This window comes from Pomacea canaliculata, linkage group LG2 (genome assembly GCF_003073045.1).
Source record: "Pomacea canaliculata isolate SZHN2017 linkage group LG2, ASM307304v1, whole genome shotgun sequence".
NCBI classification, from domain to species: Eukaryota; Metazoa; Mollusca; class Gastropoda; order Architaenioglossa; family Ampullariidae; genus Pomacea; species Pomacea canaliculata.
The window spans coordinates 31,955,549-31,973,384 of NC_037591.1; the positions used below are offsets into that span (position 1 = coordinate 31,955,549).

Below are 17,836 nucleotides of genomic sequence, written 5' to 3' on the forward strand. Positions count from 1 at the left end.
ATCAAGTGCATTTCTTTTTCACCGGCAAAGAATCAAGATGCCTGAAGTAAAACAGGTACAGTTATTTATCACCATTGCTGTTACTAAAAGAAGCATGTGCTGAAGTGAGGTGGTAATAGAAACATTAAGACAAAAGTATTTTAGTTTTATGTTAAATAGACCATATCTATGATACTTATATCACATATTTATATCTTTATATAGCAGTCGTAATCAAAGCAAGTCTCAATCATATCTACCACCCTGTTTGTGTTGCTGCACGGTCTAGACGTATAAATATTATTAGAGCATCGACAAACAAACTCAAACATCGGTTACCACGGTCACAATGGGCATATTGAAAGCTAAAGAACCTTTCATCACCATAGTGATAATTGTAAATCAGGGGTTTTAATCTAGGTTCCAACACACCTCTTTCTGCAATACCTGTTGACCAAGGTGATTGACTATCAATGGCTTTCCCCGGGTACCCTGGCTTTTTCACTTACTCCCCAGGCACTCACTATCATGCTGAGAGAAAAAGCGAGTGAAGATAGTGTGTGTTGTGTATTTCTTCTCTATTCCCTTTTTATTTCTCGGTACACAAAAAGCAACTCTAAGGTTTCTCACTCACCCGTGTCTAGCGGTGTTTACAAAAGGGGGAGTACCAGTACCCGCCGGGTCAACCGAGGCCTCACATAACACTGTTTGCTCAGCCGTCAGCAACGGTGCACACAAGTCTGGGATATTGCAAATCATCTTAGTCATTCTAGCCACTGTGTATGGCGCAAAGTTGAATAGTAAAAGGCTTAGTTTTTAAAATTGTGACCCGTCCTCAGTATAGAAAAGGTTCCCATGTTAAAATCTGGGACAGTCGGCAGCATTAAAAACATTCCCGGTGTCACAAGCGGAGCTCACATGAACAGGGACCTGCCTGCAGGTATGTTAAGACACTGAGAACATTGTCAAGTTGATATTTTGTGATACATAATTTGCAGTCCTGTTATGGTAAATATCTCTAGCATGCAGCTTATCACTACCTTAGGGTTAACTACGACGAATTTAATTTGTACAAAAAAATGCACTTGGTATGTGAGGGAGGAACACTTACTTATGCAAACAGAAATGGCGATGTGTGAGTAAATCAGGATCAAACGAACCGAGCGTGTCATACGAATATGGAAATGTAGTCAGCCGTATCACATTCTCGCTGGACGCGCTTGGAGACAGAAGGCTGCTGGACACCGAGGATTTATCGCGCATGAACGTTCGTGCATTGAGCTATTGCTGGATTTATGTGATACTAGGGGGGTGGAGGGGGCAAGTTGGAGCTGAGTGAAGAGGTAGGTATAAGGTATGCTACTGAGGTGTGGCCAGTCTGTGAATTGAGCGGATTGGGCCCCGCCCTTGGCTTCGCAGCCTGTAAGCGAGAGGTCTAGTGCTTTATTTCCAAGTTACTGAAACTTTCTTTTCCCGTTTCTCCACCACCAAAAAAAAAAAAAAAGAAATAACTACTACGTTAGTCTAACTGAGATAGAGAAGGTGTCGGCACGCTGGGTGGATTGTAGGGTAGGAGGTAGGGAGAAAAGTTAATGCCACTGGACTCCGAGTCTCCGACTACTGCAACTAAAGAGGGACAATCGGACGACCACCGGACCGTCCGGACGACTACCGACGATGTAATAACACTTAGGCCGGCAGGTCATTATCTTTCCTTTTGTTGTAACCTATTTACAAACGTTACAAATAATTAATCGTAGGCTTATGTTGTAATGTGTATGCAGCGTGCTGTCAATGATAAAAGACGAGATATCCCTGAGGAAAAAAGTGACTTTAGATCCCAACTAAAACCGTGTGATCGTGGTGTGAGGGCCCGCACATGCCCTTTGCCTCGGGCCCCGCGGGGGCTAAGAACGGGCCTGGTGGCAAGCATTGCACCTAAAAAAGCTTACATTTATCTTTGCGTACATACATTATATTAATGTATACTTTCTTTAACTTCTCTGTGTAGTATCACTAGCCCAGAAGAAGAGACAAAGTGTCGCCAGCAATGTCGCTGCTAATTTTGGCCGTTTTGCTGCTGACTGCCACATTATGTGAAGGACAACAACAAAGACAACAACAGAGGTCGCCAGCACCTCTTCCGCTTCTTCGAGGCCGGCTAGCAGTCAGCGGGAGGGTGACATTTGTTGACAGGAGCCAATACAGAGATTTCCGTGGCTGGCCGTACGCAAGGACCCGCTTCTTTCCTCAGCATCAACAACACCCAGGGTCAGACTGGTATCAAGGAAAGCATGATGATAGTCGCTACTGAAATGACGAGCCACAAAATGTACAAAACACATCGTCAACCCTGTTTCCTGTAGTTCAAACTCAGCTAGGGGCAATTAGTGGACGAGTACTGACTGCCAAGAACGGGAGACAATACGAAGCTTTCCGAGGCATTCCCTACGCCAGGCCACCTGTAGGAGACCTGCGATTCTCGAAGCCCCATCCTCAGCCTCCTTTTGACCAGGGACACTTTGATGCCAGCGAGTTTGGAAAAATGTGTTGGCAGCAACTCTCGGAACTGGGTGGTGTGGATGTGTCCACAATGAGCGAGGATTGTCTTTTCCTGAACGTCTTCAGACCTGTGGCAACAACGACTGACTCTTCCCGAAGGTAGGCAACTTTTACAAATGTCATTCCCAGGATATTTTCACTGCTTTTTTTCCTAAACTGAAAGCGCGTACTGGAAATATGATTCATTGCACACTATTTTAAAGACAAAAACTTGTGGTCACTTCCTCAAAAGCCAAAAACCAAACAAAAACGTCTATTTTTTATTCGTTTCAGAGACGCACGCCCAGTATTCGTTTACATACACGGTGGGGGGTTTGTAAGCGGAAGTTCTTCGTTTTATGTCCCTGGTCAACTTGTAGCGGACGGAAATATAATCACCGTTACCTTGAACTACCGTCTGGGCGCTTTTGGATTCCTCAGCTCAGGAGATTCAAGACTTCCGGGCAACTACGCGCTGTGGGACCAGCAGCTAGCCATCAGGTGGGTCAAAGACAACATCCAAGCATTTGGAGGAGACCCTAACCAGATAACAGTCGGAGGAGAATCAGCAGGATCCATAAGTGTTGCTTTCCAAAGCTTGTCGCCTCTCTCTAAAGGACTTTTTAACAGAGCGATCATGCAGAGTGGAGCCGCCACAGCGGGGTCAACCCAGAGAGAATCTCTACAGCAGTTGCTTAATTTGGCTCGTGAAGTCAGATGTCCACTTCCTGGCTCATCGCTACCTTCCGGCGGTGTCTCGTCGGACCAGGACCTGCTGACCTGCTTGAGGAACGTGTCCCCAGCGGATATTATGACTGTAAAGATCTTGGGAAAATCATTAATCAGAGCAATAACTGAAATTGTATATGCGGCAGTAGTAGATGGAGAAATAATTCCAAAAGAACCTGCCGCCATGCTCAAAGATAAGGAATATCTCACACAGGTGTGTAATAATAATCTGTCTTTGCATAAAGCTTTGTGTGTCTATATATGTGTCTAAATGTGTGACAATAATTTCTTTATTCAGTTTTTAGAAGGTCTTTTTGACTGTATCAACATACTGCTGGTTACATACATATCAAATACTGGGCATCCATACGGAAGGCATACGGAAGCATCATTTCTTTCTTATTAAGAGTCTACAACATATTTATAAAAATGTGCCATTTAAAATGTGCGTTCCGTAAAAATCCTTTCTTACCAGAACAATTGTTTTCCTTTCTTACTTTTTTTCATTTATTGATTCCTCTGTCAGTTTGGTTTTATATTGCTAAGTAAGTTTCTGTTTTTATTTTAATCGCATCACTATTCAGTTTACCAACTCAAAATTCACATCTGCACAAATTGTCGTCTTATCATCTTATAATAACCATTCCTTTTCTTTTCTTTCAGGTCGGATTCTACGAGAGAGACTACCTTAGTGGGAGTTTGAACAATGAAGGAGGCGTTATCTACTCGTCAATACAATCAATGACGGTAATATTTTTATATCTGAAGTAACTTAGAAAGTTGGATTTTTTCTTTTTGTTTGCTCATTTTCCTTTTTAATACAAACTGGAGAGTCTCCGAGCTCGAAAGGAGGGGTTCGAACCACGCATGTATGAGAGACTAATGTCAACGACGTGTTTTAATGGATGCTATAGTCTAAGAATCCCTGGCATTCCAATAAAATGAAGCTAATAAAGAGAATTTTAGTTGCGGCCCATACTCTACTGGGGTTGGGGGTGTAAAGGAATAAAAAGAAAAAGAGCATTTTTGCCTTTTGTCAAAATAATATTTTATTTTTTAAACCTCGCTTCGTCGATGTCTTCTGAAAAGAGTCTACTTAGTGCTTACTTAATAATGAATTGATTTGTCATCAATTTGTATCTTAAACTAACATTTTCTTTCTATTCTCCAGGGCAACGTGTCGCTTATTGTCAACCCTAACATCTACGACCTGGACTTCGTTCCATTCTTGACAGAAACAAGGCTGGGAAGACGTTCATCATCTGCAGAAGAGGTGGTCAGGTTTTTCTACACCTTCCCGAGAACTTCAGGTGACAAATTTCAGAAAGTTTTTGTGCATCGTGATCTTTCGCATAACACGAGTTTTTAACTTTAGTAATGATTATTGTGATGTGCTTTCGATGACTATTAAGTGCAAAAGTATCTTTGCTTCTGCTTTGAAATCAGATACTTTAGCTTCTGTTTACTACACTCACTTTAGTGATGTATGTAGCAGCGATGAGTTAAAAAAAAGTAAGCATGTTTTTAAATTAGTATGCAAAGTCAGTAAAAATTGTGTATAGCTTAATAAAATGACTGGCCTATCTATGGCATTTTAAAAATGCTTTAAATGTCCCCTAAGATTTTTGTCTAATTCTCACTCAACATCCACACTCCATGACAGTCAAATATTTCTTTTGAGAGTTGTTATACCTCGTTGTACTACATGCTTAACTACAACCCTTGCTTTTCGTGCAAAAGATTATTTTCATGTCGATTGTATCCATCAACAACACATTTTCGTAATCTCAAAATCTAGTCGCAGGTAGATACCCACTCGAATATCCCCCTTTAATTTCGCTACTTCACTGAGAGACAAACTGATGAATACCTGTTTGTCCACAGGTGCTACACAGCTGGACATGAAGCAGGTACTCGACACTGTAGGAGATGTGACCTTCTATGTCCCGGGCAAAGAATTCGCTCGCGCCATAGCCGGCGGTCAAAGGTCAGACCGCAGAAATCTCGCCTACTTCTTCGACCACTACCCTACCTTCGTCAGTGGAGGGCAGCTTGGCTCCCTGCATGGAGTAGACTTAATTTACGAGTTCGACCTAACTCCTTCGGTGTTTGGAAATGCCAGTCTCTGGAATGCTGACGATGAATACCTGCGTAAGGTGTTCATAGCGATGATCGCAGGCTTCGTGCAGACAGGGTGAGATCATAACAGGGAGAAACAAGATAGTTGCTGTCATCGGCTTTTACCTCTTTGTTTTCAATCAATTATTGTATTTACCTTACGTAATAACCACATCTATTTATTCTTCTTTCCTTATGATAATATTTCACAAAAGCCAAAAAATTAAAGTGTAGCCTTTAATGAACTACTAGACAGCGCCAGAAATGTAGTATGGACTACATGGTATGAAAATTCACAGTATGAACTGGTATCTCTAGCTTTCTTCTGGCATAAGGATTTTATTGTATTAAAAACACAATAGTATAAGTCTGTTTATCTAAAGACGATTCTAGAAAACCTGCATGTTCTTTCTATGGTATGTAACCCTCTACGATCTGTACTTCTTTATCTGCTTGCTAATCTTTATCCATTCCTCTTTCTCTTTCTTATTTATCTTCTCCTGGTAGGTATACAGAATCTGCGTGTACGTACTTTCTAAGAATGTGGGTTTCTGTACTCGAGCGTGTGTGTGTGTATATATATATATACATTTTTCTCTTTCAGAAATCCAGCGACTGCCCTCCAGTCGTACCTACCAGGTGGATGGAGAGACTTTGACCTCCGTGATGAGAGTTACCTGTCTATAAAGCCTCACGCCTTGACGATACAGCAACATCTTCGAGCAAAAGCAACCTCACTGTGGATTGACCTACTGCCTAGATTGCTGGACTCGGATTTGTCTCAGGGAAACCGCACATCGACGCACGTACCAACCCTGTCCGAGTTAATCGGGTAGCGTGAGTGTCGTCGGGTAGCCACACTACAGATGGTCTTTCCAACACTGAGCGTGGCTAGGCGGTACCTAAAAGAATGACGAACAAAATTTTATTTAAAAAATGTATTGTAAAAGAAAAAATAAAAATAATAAAAGAAAGAATTACAGAAGAGCAAAAGGAAATTTCTTCTGTTAGTGTTCGGGATATAAAGAAAATTCCATTTTTAATTTCTGTCAGCAAAGTTTTGGAAGTGCTGGCTAGACGTTTTAACATTTTTAAAATTGTTTTCTTTTTGATTTGGTAGTTTCAAACGTTCATTGAAGTTTGCATGTCTTGAACTAGTGTTTTTGCTTGCTTGTGTGTGAGCCCGTGCGTGCGTGTTTTCAGTATACTCTTTCTATCTTTTGCCTCTTTTTTTTTTTTTTTTTACTGTTTGTAATATTGCATTATGCTTGTCTTTAAAGATATAGGCGATCGATTCTCTCTAGTTTTGTTGTTTTATTTTGTTTATAATTTTTGGAAATGCTTTTCTTTCGTGGCCATATTAATGGTTTGGCATTGATGTTAAGTCAAAGTTTTGTCCATCGTGTATGCTACCTACTCAGCAGTTACACAAAGTGTTTGTAGTACACGAGCTGTGAGAGAACTATGGACAGCACTGTGACGCTTTTTAATCAGGCGGCTGAGCTGGCTTTACAATTTATTAATAATAAACTGCACAGATTATCAGAAACTGCATTGAAACTAAGGATTGTCACAAAGGTCACAGGAACAAATGTAATAAAATTACTAAAAAAAAGTATAACATATTCAAGCCTCTTATCAAACCTTTGTTAGCGTCCAGTAAATGCACGAACCCAAGAAAGTAAGACGTCTGTCTTCCTTTGTTCCTATGTACCCATGCGTTTGTACCCCAGTGCATGACAAACATTTCTTTTAAGTTGTCCATATTTCATTGCATCTCTGCTTGTTTGACTACAACCTTAGCCTTTTTCGGTTGTGTCTATCAATAACATTCCATATATTTAAGCTCCTTCATCTTGTCCCACCTCTGTTTGCTTAATTATTCTGATTATTATTAGTAACCTTTCTCCACAAACAGTAACATTGGACATGCTCTGTCAGTCGTTCACTTTTTTTTTTTTTTTTCATTCTTTGAAAGACTTTGCTAAGTACTGAATACCCGTTTAACCACAGGCGTTATTCAGCTTGACTTTAAGCATGTACTCGACACTGTCGGAGATTCGATTTTCTACGTCCCGGGCAAGGAATTTACTCGCGCCACAGCCGGAGGTCAAAGGCCACTCCGCAAAAATCTCGCCTACTTCTTCGACCACTACCCTGCCTTCGCAGGAGGACAAGTTGGCACCATGCATGGAACGGACTTAGTTTACGAGTTCGACATGGGTCGTCAAAATGGCTGGAATGCTGACGATGACCACCTGCGTAAGGTGTTCTTAGGAATGATCGCGGGCTTCGTCGAGACAGGGTGAGACCAGCATGGGGATCGTACAAGTCAAATGATACCAGTCTCTAAGACTTTCACAGCTTTTTCAAGCAACTGATTTTTTACAGTATCTAATAACCACCCATATTTCGTTATTTCCTTTTCATAACATTTCAGAAAAGTCCAAAAAATAAATAGTAACCAACAATAAACATACACATACAGCGTTAGAGTGGGCGACAGGGTATGAACTTTGAATTTGGGTCTGTATTGTTTTTCTGATATAAGAATGAAAAAGAAACAATGTTTTATGTCTAGATATCTAAAAAAGATTATATCAAGCCAGACGTGCATATTCTTTCTTTAGTGTGTACCATTCTGCTATTCAGACTTTCTTATCTATTTCCCGATCTTCTTCTCATTCTTCGTACTCTTTTTTTCTTCTCTTCTACCAGCAAGAGTTATATATATAATTCTACGTGTACGTATATGGGTCTCTGTCTGCACTTAACCGTGTACTTTTTCGGATTATTTGCTTTCAGAAATCCAGCGACTGCCCTCCAGTCGTACCTACCAGGTGGATGGAGAGACTTTGACCTCCGTGACGAGAGTTACCTGTCTTTAAAGCCTCACGCCTTGACGATACAGCAACATCTTCGAGGACGAGCAGCCTCACTGTGGATTGACCTACTGCCTAAATTGCTGGACTCGGATTTGTCTCAGAGAAACCACACATCGACGCACGTACCAACCCTGTCCGAGTTAATCGGGTAGCGTGAGTGTCGTCGGGTAGCCTCACTACAGATGGTCTTTCAAACACTGAGCGTGGCTAGGCGGTACCTTTAAGATTATGAAGAAAATCTTTATTATAAGAAGTTACTCTTATTCTTCTTAAATGTAGCGATAGAGGATATCTGTGATAGAATGAGCTAATTAAGTACAAACATTCTCTCTAATAACAAACAAAATAAATAGAATCCACATCAAGAATGGAAACATTTAAACACACTAAACTGTACTCTTTTTGGCACTTGACATGAAAACGGCCACTAGTAGTCATAATTAATCTATACAACTTAGGTTATCGAGACAAATAAAATATTTTGATTGTTCTAAGGTTTCTTTTCTCTAGACATTTAAACAAAAGAACTGAACATCTCATTTTAGTTAAAACTAATAAACAACACATTGCAGTACCAGCTGTCTCCAGAATCGAGATCCCTGCTCATTGATCTTCCTGCTGCTGGACCAGAACTATGGCACACGTGGACAACAAACAGTCTCTTAATTTATGGCAAGTCATGACTAAGAATCAAACTCAAAACCTGGTTTTCAGGGATCTAGGATATGTTATGGAATAATCAAGGGTTCCGATTTCAGATTAATGCCTGGAATTTAAAATCCAATATTACTGAAAGAGAACAGAGGACAGTATTGACAGGATGAACTTTGGCAGTCGTCGGTCGAGTTAAGCTGTAAACAACTGTTAGACCTTTGGGGTACACAGACTATCATCAACTTATTCCAATGTAAAGATCATTTAGTTGACTGTTCCACATGCAACACACTCAATCCGGACAATTTTGCAATTACCACAAAAAAAACAAGGATTTCCTCAGACTGCCCAGGGTCGTGTGTATTCACTTCACTGGGCCAAGGACTTCACAGAAGACAATGAACAATACATTGAGACTCAACCGTTATCAGTGGCAGTAATTTATTTTCTACTATTTTTCCTCTTAACTTTACTGCCTACTTTAAGACTCATTCATAGGTTCAAACACACTTTTTTCAGAAAACCTGTTAAATCAGTTCAGTCATATCTATAAAATGATTGGAGAGACATCGATTTTGGAGATGATAGTTATCTGTCCTTGACTTTGCAGCGCCATCTCCGTGCAGTAATAGTTTTACTTTGGAGAAACTAATTCACAAATTATACTGACTCCGTTCACTTCCAAATAAACCAAACTACATTCTCTCCAAGCAGGTTGGACAGCGTGTGTGTAGTCGCGTAGTCACACGGTATCTAATCTTAATCTGAGTTAAGAGGAGTTAGATGTTTTATAAAAGAAAACTAAAACAAACGTTACCAGTAAAGATTACAAGAAAGAAAGAAGACAGAAGATGTCATTCATCACCCTTTGATAAAGTAATATCAAGTGCATTTCTTTTTCACCGGCAAAGAATCAAGATGTCTGAAGTAAAACAGGTACAGTTGTTTATCACCATTACTGTTACTAAAAGAAGCATGTGCAGAAGTGAGGTGGTAATAGAAACATTAATACAAAAGTATGTTAGTTTTATGTTAAATAGACCATATCTATGATACTTATATCACATATTTATATCTTTATAAAGCAGTCGTAATCAAAGCAAGTCTCAATCATTTCTACCACTCTGTTTGTGTTGCTGCACGGTCTAAAAGTATAAATATCATTCGGCCATCGACAAACAAACTCAAACATCGGTTGCCACGGTCACAATGGGCATATTGAAAGCTAAAGAACCTTTCATCACCATAGTGATAATTGTAAATCAGGGGTTTGAACCTAGGTTCCAACACACCTCTTTCTGCCATACCTGTTGACCAAGGTGATTGACTATCAATAACTTTCCCCGGGTACCCTGGCCTTTTCACTTCACTCCCCCGCCCCTCCCTATCATGCTGAGAGAAAAAGAGAGTGAAGATAGTGTGTGTTGTGTGCTTCTTCTCTATTCCCTTCTTTTTTCTCAGTACACAAAAAGCAACTCTAAGGTTTCTCAATCACCCGTGTCTAGCGATGTTTACAAAAGGGGAGTACCAGTACCCGCCGTGACCTCCCGGGTCAACCGAGGCCTCACATAACACTGTTTGCTCAACCGTCAGCCACGGTGCACACAAGTCTGGGATCTTGCAAGTCATCTTAGTCATTCTAGCCACAGTGGGTACGGCGCAAAGTTGAATAGTAAATGGTTTAGCTGTTAAAATCGTGACCAGTCCTCAGTACAGAACAGGTTCCGATGTTAAAATCTGGGACAGTCGGCAGCATTAAAAACATTCCCGGTGTCACAAGCGGAGATCACATGAACAGGGACCTGCCTGCAGGTATGTTAAGAAACTGAGAACATTGTTAAGTTGATATTTTGAGATGCATAATTTGCAGTCCTGTTATGGAAAATATCTCTAGCATGCAGTTTATCATTACCTTGGGGTTAACTACCAAGAAATTAATTTGTACAAAAAATGCACTTGGTATGTGAGGGAGAAACACTAACATATGCAAACAGAAATGGAGATGTGTGTGTAAATCAGGATCAAACGAACCGAGCGTGTCATACGAAAATGTTTTACACACAGGTGCGGGAAAAGATATTGAGTTCTTACTTTGTACAACATTGTATTTTATCGTGGCTTCTGACACATTTCTTCCTTCAAGAAAAAAAAGGAAATTTATCCTTCAAAATACATTCCCGCTTTTACTGCGGTTTTAACTGCGACATAGTTATTTCCTTTATCTTTTAAAGTTTTCTTTTTCGTTGTCTGTTGCCTTACTTTTTGACGAGCTTATCTACTGTATGGAGTGACTCTTCCATCTTTTCTAGCACACATTCTTGTCTGAGCAATACTTGGCATAAAGATTGGTCTGACAGTATGTTATATCTTTGTAGCTTGTTTATACATTCAACTTTTATAGTCAGTCGCGTATCTCAAGACTTCTGAGTCAGTTATCGAAGTTGGTGTTGAGTCCAAACAGAGTTTAGGTGTATAATTTTTAATGTTTGCTTGTACAAGTAGTAGCTTTGTTCTAACTATGAAATTCACGATTCTGCTAGTTTTTTTAAATAAGTGTGTAAGAGGGCAAAAGTTTAAGACTTTGTGAGACTTTTCAATTATTTTTTACGTATTATATATGAAGATAATAAAAAGTGGCAAGCATTGCACCTCAAAAAGCTTACATTTATCTTTTCGTACATACATTATATTAATGTATATTTTCTTTAACTTTTCTGTGTAGTATCACTAGCCAAGCAGAAGAGACACAGTGTCGCCAGCAATGTCGCTGCTAATTTTGGCCGCTTTGCTGCTGACTGCCACATTATGTGATGGACAACAACAAAGACAACAACAGAGGTCGCCAGTACCTCTTCCGCTTCTTCGAGGCCGGCTAGCAGTCAGCGGGAGGGTGACTTTTGTTGACAACAGGAGGCAATACAGAGATTTCCGTGGCTGGCCGTACTCAAGAACCCGCTTCAGAGACCTGCTCTTTCCTCAACAACACCAAGGGTCAGACTGGTATCATGGAAAGCATGATGATAGTCGCTACGGAGATGACGAACCACAAAATGTACAAAACACATCGTTAACCCTGTTTCCAATTGTTCAGGCTCAGCTAGGGGCAATTAGTGGACGAGTACTGACCGCGAAGAGCGGGAGACAATACGAAGCTTTCCGAGGCATTCCGTACGCCAGGCCACCTGTAGGAAACCTGCGCTTCTCTAAGCCCCAGCCTCATCCTGCTTTTGACCAGGGACACTTTGATGCTGGACAATTTGGAAAGAGTTGCTGGCAACAACTCTCGGAACGGGGTGGTGTGGATGTGTCCACAATGAGCGAGGATTGTCTTTTCCTGAACGTCTTCAGACCTGTGGTAACAACTGACTCTTCCCGAAGGTAGGCAACTTTTATAAATGTTATTCCTAACAGGATATTTTCACTGCTTTTTTTTCTAAACTGAAAACGCATACTGCAAATAGATTCAATGCACACTATTTTAAAGAAAATAAAACTTGTGGTCACTTCCTCAAAGCCAGAAAACAAATAAAAACGTCTATTTTTGTTAATTTCAGAAACGCACGCCCAGTATTCGTTTTCATACCCGGTGGAGGGTTTGTGAGCGGAAGTTCTTCGTTTTTTGACCCCGGTCAACTTGTAACGGATGGAAATATAATCACCGTTACCTTGAACTACCGTCTGGGCGCTTTTGGATTCCTCAGCTCAGGAGATTCAAGACTTCCGGGCAACTACGGGCTGTGGGACCAGCAACTAGCCATCAGGTGGGTCAAAGACAACATCCAAGCATTTGGAGGTGACCCTAACCAGATAACACTTGGAGGAGAATCAGCAGGATCCATAAGTGTTGCTTTCCAAAGCTTGTCGCCTCTCTCTAAAGGACTTTTTAACAGAGCGATCATGCAGAGTGGAGCCGCCACAGCGGGGACAACCATCCAGAGAGAACCTCTACAGCAGTTGCTCAACTTGGCTCGTGAAGTCAGATGTCCACTTCCTGGCTCATCGCTACCTTCTGGCGGTGTCTCGTCGGACCAGGACCTGTTTAACTGTTTGAGGAGCGTGTCCCCAGCAGAAATTATGACTGTAAAGATCTTGGGAAAATCATTATTAAGAGCAACAATTGAAATTGTATATGCACCAAGAGTGGATGGAACGATGATTGTAAAAGAACCTGCCGACATGCTCAAAGATAAGGAATATCTCACACAGGTTTGTAATAATAATCTGTCTTTGTATAAAAGTTTATGTGTCTGTATGTGTGTTTATATGTGTGTGATAATTATTTCTTTATTTAGTTTTTCGAAGGTCTTTTTGCCTATATCAACATCAAATACTGCTAGTTACATGCATATCAAATACTGGACATCCGTATTTCTTTTTTATTGAGTCTACAGCATAATAAAAAATGTGGCATTTAAAATGTGCGCTAGGTAAAAATTCTTTCTTACCAAAATGGATATTTTTTTCCTTTCTTACATTTTTTTTATTTATTGATTCCTCTGTAAGTTTGGTTTTATATTGCTAAGTAAGTTTCTGTTTGTATTTCAATCACATCAGTATTCAGTTTACAAACTCAAAATTCACATCTGCACAAATTGTCGTCTTATCATCTAAAAATAACCAGTTTTTTTTTTTCCTTTTCTTTCAGGTCGGATTCTACGACAGAGACTACCTTAGTGGGAGTGTGAACAATGAAGGAGGCCTTATCTACAATCCAATACAATCAATGACAGTAAAAAATCTTTTCATGTCTGAAGTAACTTAGAAAATTGGCTTTTTTCTTTTCGCTTGCTCATTTTCCTTTTTAATACAAACCGGGGAGCCTCCGAGCTGGAAAAGAGGGGTTCGAACAACGCATGTATGAGAGACTAATGTCAACGACGTGTTTCAATGGATGCTGTAGTCTAAGAATCCCTAGCATTCCAATAAAATGAAGCTAATAAAGAACATTTTAGTTGCGGCCCCATACTCTACTGGTAACGGGGGATAAAGGAATAAAAAAAAAAGCATTTTTGCCTTTTGTCAAAATTATATATTTATTTTAAACTTCGCGTCGTCGATGTCTTCCGAAAAGAGTCTACTTAGTGCTTATTTAATAACGAATTAATTTATCATCAATATGTTGTCTAAAACTAACATTTACTTTCTAACTGTCCAGGGCAACGTGTCGTTTATTGTCAATCCTAACATCTACGACCTGGACTTCGTTCCATTCTTGACAGAAACAAGACTGAGAAGATATTCATCATCTGCAGAAGAGGTGGTCAGGTTTTTCTACACCTTCCCGAGAACTTCAGGTGACAAATTTCAGAAAGTTTTTGTGCATCTTGATATTTATCATATCATGAGTTTTTATTTTATTACTTTAGCTTCTGTTTATTACACTCAAGTTAATGATGTATTTATCAAAGATTAATTAAGAAAAAAGTAATCATGTTATTAAATTAATATGTAAAGTCAGCAAAAATTGTGTATAGCTTAATAAAATGACTGGTTTGTCTATAACATTTTAAAAACGATTTTAATGTCCCGTAAGTTTTTTGTCTATACCTCTTTGCACGTCTACATGCTTCATTAAAACCCTTGCTTTTCGTGCAAAAGATTATTTTCATGTCGATTATATCTATCAACAACAATTTTTTTTAATCTCAAAATCTAGTCGCAGGCAGACGACCACTCGAATGTCCCCCTTTAATTTCGCTACTTCTCTGAAAGGCTTTCTAACTGATGAATACCTGTTTGTTCACAGGTGCTACACAACTGGACATGAAGCAGGTACTCGACACTGTAGGAGATGTGACCTTCTATGTCCCGGGCAAAGAATTCGCTCGCGCCATAGCCGGAGGTCAAAGGTCAGACCGCAGAAATCTCGCCTTCTTCTTCGACCACTACCCTAACTTCGTCAGCGGAGGGCGGCTTGGCACCCTGCATGGAGCAGACTTACTTTACGAGTTCGACATAAATCCTTCGGTGTTTGGAAATGCCAGTCTCTGGAATGCTGACGATGAATACCTGCGTAAGGTGTTCATAGCGATGATAGCAGGCTTCGTGCAGACAGGGTGAGATCATAGCAGGGAGAAACAAGATAGTCGCTGTCATCGGCTTTCACCTCTTTGTTTTTAATCAACATATTTATTTACCTTACTTAATAACCACATCTATTTATTCTTCTTTCCTTAGGATAATATTTCACAAAAGCCAAAAAAATAAAATCTAGCCTTTGATTAACTACCAGACAGCGTTAGAAATGTAGTATGGGCTACATGGTATGAAATTCAAGAGCATGAACTGGTATCTCTAGCTTTCTTCTGATATAAGGATATTAATGTATTAGAAACACAATAGTATAAGTTAGTTTATATAAAGAGGATTATAGAAAACCTGCATGTTCTTTCTATCGTATGTATCCTTCTATGATCTGTACTTCTTTACCTACTTGCTAATCTTTTTCCATTCCTCTTTCTCTTTTTTTATTTATCTTCTCGTGATATGTATACAGATTCTGCGTGTGGGTTTCTGTACTCGAGCGTGTGTGTATATATATATATGCATTTTTCTCTTTCAGAAATCCAGCGACTGCCCTCCAGTCGTACCTACCTGGTGGATGGAGAGACTTTGACCTCCGTGATGAGAGTTACCTGTCTATAAAGCCTCACGCCTTGACGATACAGCAACATCTTCGAGCAAAAGCAACCTCGCTGTGGATTGACCTACTGCCTAGATTGCTGGACTCGGATTTGCTTCAGAGAAACCGCACATCCACGCACGTACCAACCCTGTCCGAGTTAATCGGGTAGCGCGAGTGTCGTCGGGTAGCCACACTACAGACGGTCTTTCCAACACTGAGCGTGGCTAGGCGGTACCTTAAAGAATGAAGAAGAAATCTTTATTAAAAATGTATTGCAGAAGAAAAAATTAAAATTATAAAAGAAAGAATTACAGAAAAGCAAAACGAAATTTCTTCTCTTAGTGTTCGGGATATAAAGGAAAATTCCATTTTTAATTTCCCTCAGCAAAGTTTTGGAAGTGTTGGTTAGACGTCTTAACATTTTTTAAATTGTTTTCTTTTTGACTTTGTAGTTTTAAACGTTCATTGAATTTTACATGTCTTGAACTAGTGTTTTCTCTTGCTTGTGTGTGAGCCGGTGCATGCGTGAGTGTATGTGTGTGCACGAGCTTGGTTTGTATCTACAGCTCCCACACCTAACCACAAACACAAATCCTAACCAGTACCTTAATCCTTGCCATGATCCATAACTAAGCTTTCATCCCAATTCCAAGACAGATAATTTTAATAATCATCATAAATCGTTCTTTCCCTACACCAGCCACGCATATAGCATTGTACATATAATTATATGGAAAGTCCCACCCAATATAAGAAATACAATGTGACAACATAATAAAGAACATGAAAAAAAAACCACACACACACAGTCACCATTGCCACAACTGTCTTAGGTTCAAACTGTAAAATATTGGAACATTTCATTAAAAAAAACTGTTACCAGAGGCATGGCAACACCCGTGGTATGCAGATAATCTACAATAAAGACGATCCCAATCAAAAGGGAGATCATTTATGATGCAAAAATGAAGATTGGAAAAGAAGAAACTCGAAAAATTGAAAGAACGAGCTAATTAAGTGCGAAAGATCTCTCTAAAAACAAACAGGAAATAATTAAAGTGCACGTGCAAAAAATAAAAGTCGAAACATTGTGAGCACGCTAAACTGTATTCCTTTCACGGCACTTCACAAGAACATGTCCAGTAGTAGTCATAAATAATCTACAGTTTAGGTTATCAGAAAGAAAAAAAATGTCTTGATTGTTAAAAGTTTTCTATTTTCTAGTCATTCAGACCAAAAAATCTGAACATCTCATCCGAATAAAAACTAATAAACAACACATTGCAGTACTAGCTGCCTCCAGCATCGAGATGCCGGCTCACTGCTCTTCGTGTTGCTGGACCAGAATAATGGCACACGTGGCTGACAGTAGTCTGTGTCACTGTCACCAGGTGAAATCGAGATAGTCGATGACAACATTCGGTCTCTTAATTTAGGGCAAGGCACAGTCTACGAATCAAAGTCAAAACCTGGTTTCCATGGATCAAGTATATGATACGGGATAAACAATGGTCCGGACTTTGGACTAATACCTGGAATTTAAAATCCGAAATTACTGAAAAAAAACCCAACAAAGGACGGGGTAGTAAGGCCGAAGGAACTTGACAGTCATATGTTTAACTCTGCTGCAAAGCAAGAAAGGTTATGTGTGTGTGTGTGTCTTTCCTCACCTTTTTTCTGTCCTTCCCAGTACGCATGAGGCACCAGCGTCTAGAGGTGTTTACAAAGTGGGAGTGCCACTAAGTGCTGTGGTCGCCACTCGGCTCTAATTACGATCTAACATCACACTGTTTGTCAGCTCTGTACAGGTCAAAATATCAAGTGTGTTTCCAGTATACTCGTTCTATCTTTTGCCTTTCTTTTGCTTTTTTTTTTTTTTTTTTTGTTTTTACTGTTGGTAATATTGCATTATGCTTGTCCTTTAAAGACATAGGTGATCGAGATATAATTTTGGAAATGCTTTTCTTTCGTGGCCATATTAATGGTTTGGCATTGATGTTAAGTCAAAGTTTTGTCCATCGGTTAGTCTATCTACTCAGCAGTTACACAAAGTGTTTCTAGTACACGAGCTGTGAGAGAACTATGGAAAACACTGTGATGCTTTATAATCAGGTGGCTGAGCTGGCTTTACAATTTATTAATAATAAACTGCACAGATTATCAGAAACTGCACTAAAACTAAGGATTGTCATAAAGGTCAAAAGAACAAATATAATAAAATTACTAAAAAAAAGTATAATATATTCAAGTCTTTTATCAAACCTTTGTTAGCGTCCACTGATTGCACGAACCCAAGAAAGGAAGA

The 17,836-nt window shown here is 39.7% G+C and overlaps 2 protein-coding genes across 4 annotated transcripts; both read left to right on the top strand.

Moving 5' to 3' along the window:
• The first annotated feature begins 706 nt into the window (after positions 1-706).
• LOC112557515 (bile salt-activated lipase-like) lies at positions 707-8,608 on the top strand. 2 transcript variants are annotated; one of them, XM_025227428.1, is made up of 7 exons: positions 707-919; positions 1,991-2,640; positions 2,815-3,463; positions 3,913-3,996; positions 4,421-4,559; positions 5,134-5,443; positions 8,173-8,608. In XM_025227428.1, the coding sequence occupies exons 2-7, from the start codon at positions 2,525-2,527 to the stop codon at positions 8,402-8,404; spliced, it is 1,530 nt and encodes a 509-aa protein (XP_025083213.1). In that variant the 5' UTR covers positions 707-919; positions 1,991-2,524; the 3' UTR covers positions 8,405-8,608. The 2 variants fall into 2 exon arrangements, with proteins under 2 accessions (XP_025083213.1, XP_025083212.1); XM_025227427.1 differs by lacking the exon at positions 8,173-8,608 and adding an exon at positions 5,972-6,292 and having other exon boundaries at positions 714-919.
• Positions 8,609-10,461: 1,853 nt separating this feature from the next.
• Positions 10,462-15,806, top strand: LOC112557513 (bile salt-activated lipase-like). 2 transcript variants are annotated; one of them, XM_025227424.1, is made up of 7 exons: positions 10,462-10,718; positions 11,629-12,284; positions 12,461-13,112; positions 13,552-13,635; positions 14,062-14,200; positions 14,653-14,962; positions 15,469-15,806. In XM_025227424.1, exons 2-7 carry the CDS (start codon positions 11,668-11,670, stop codon positions 15,698-15,700), a joined length of 2,034 nt encoding a protein of 677 aa, XP_025083209.1. In that variant the 5' UTR covers positions 10,462-10,718; positions 11,629-11,667; the 3' UTR covers positions 15,701-15,806. The 2 variants fall into 2 exon arrangements, with proteins under 2 accessions (XP_025083209.1, XP_025083210.1); XM_025227425.1 differs by lacking the exon at positions 10,462-10,718 and adding an exon at positions 11,224-11,262.
• The last annotated feature ends 2,030 nt before the right edge of the window (positions 15,807-17,836 follow it).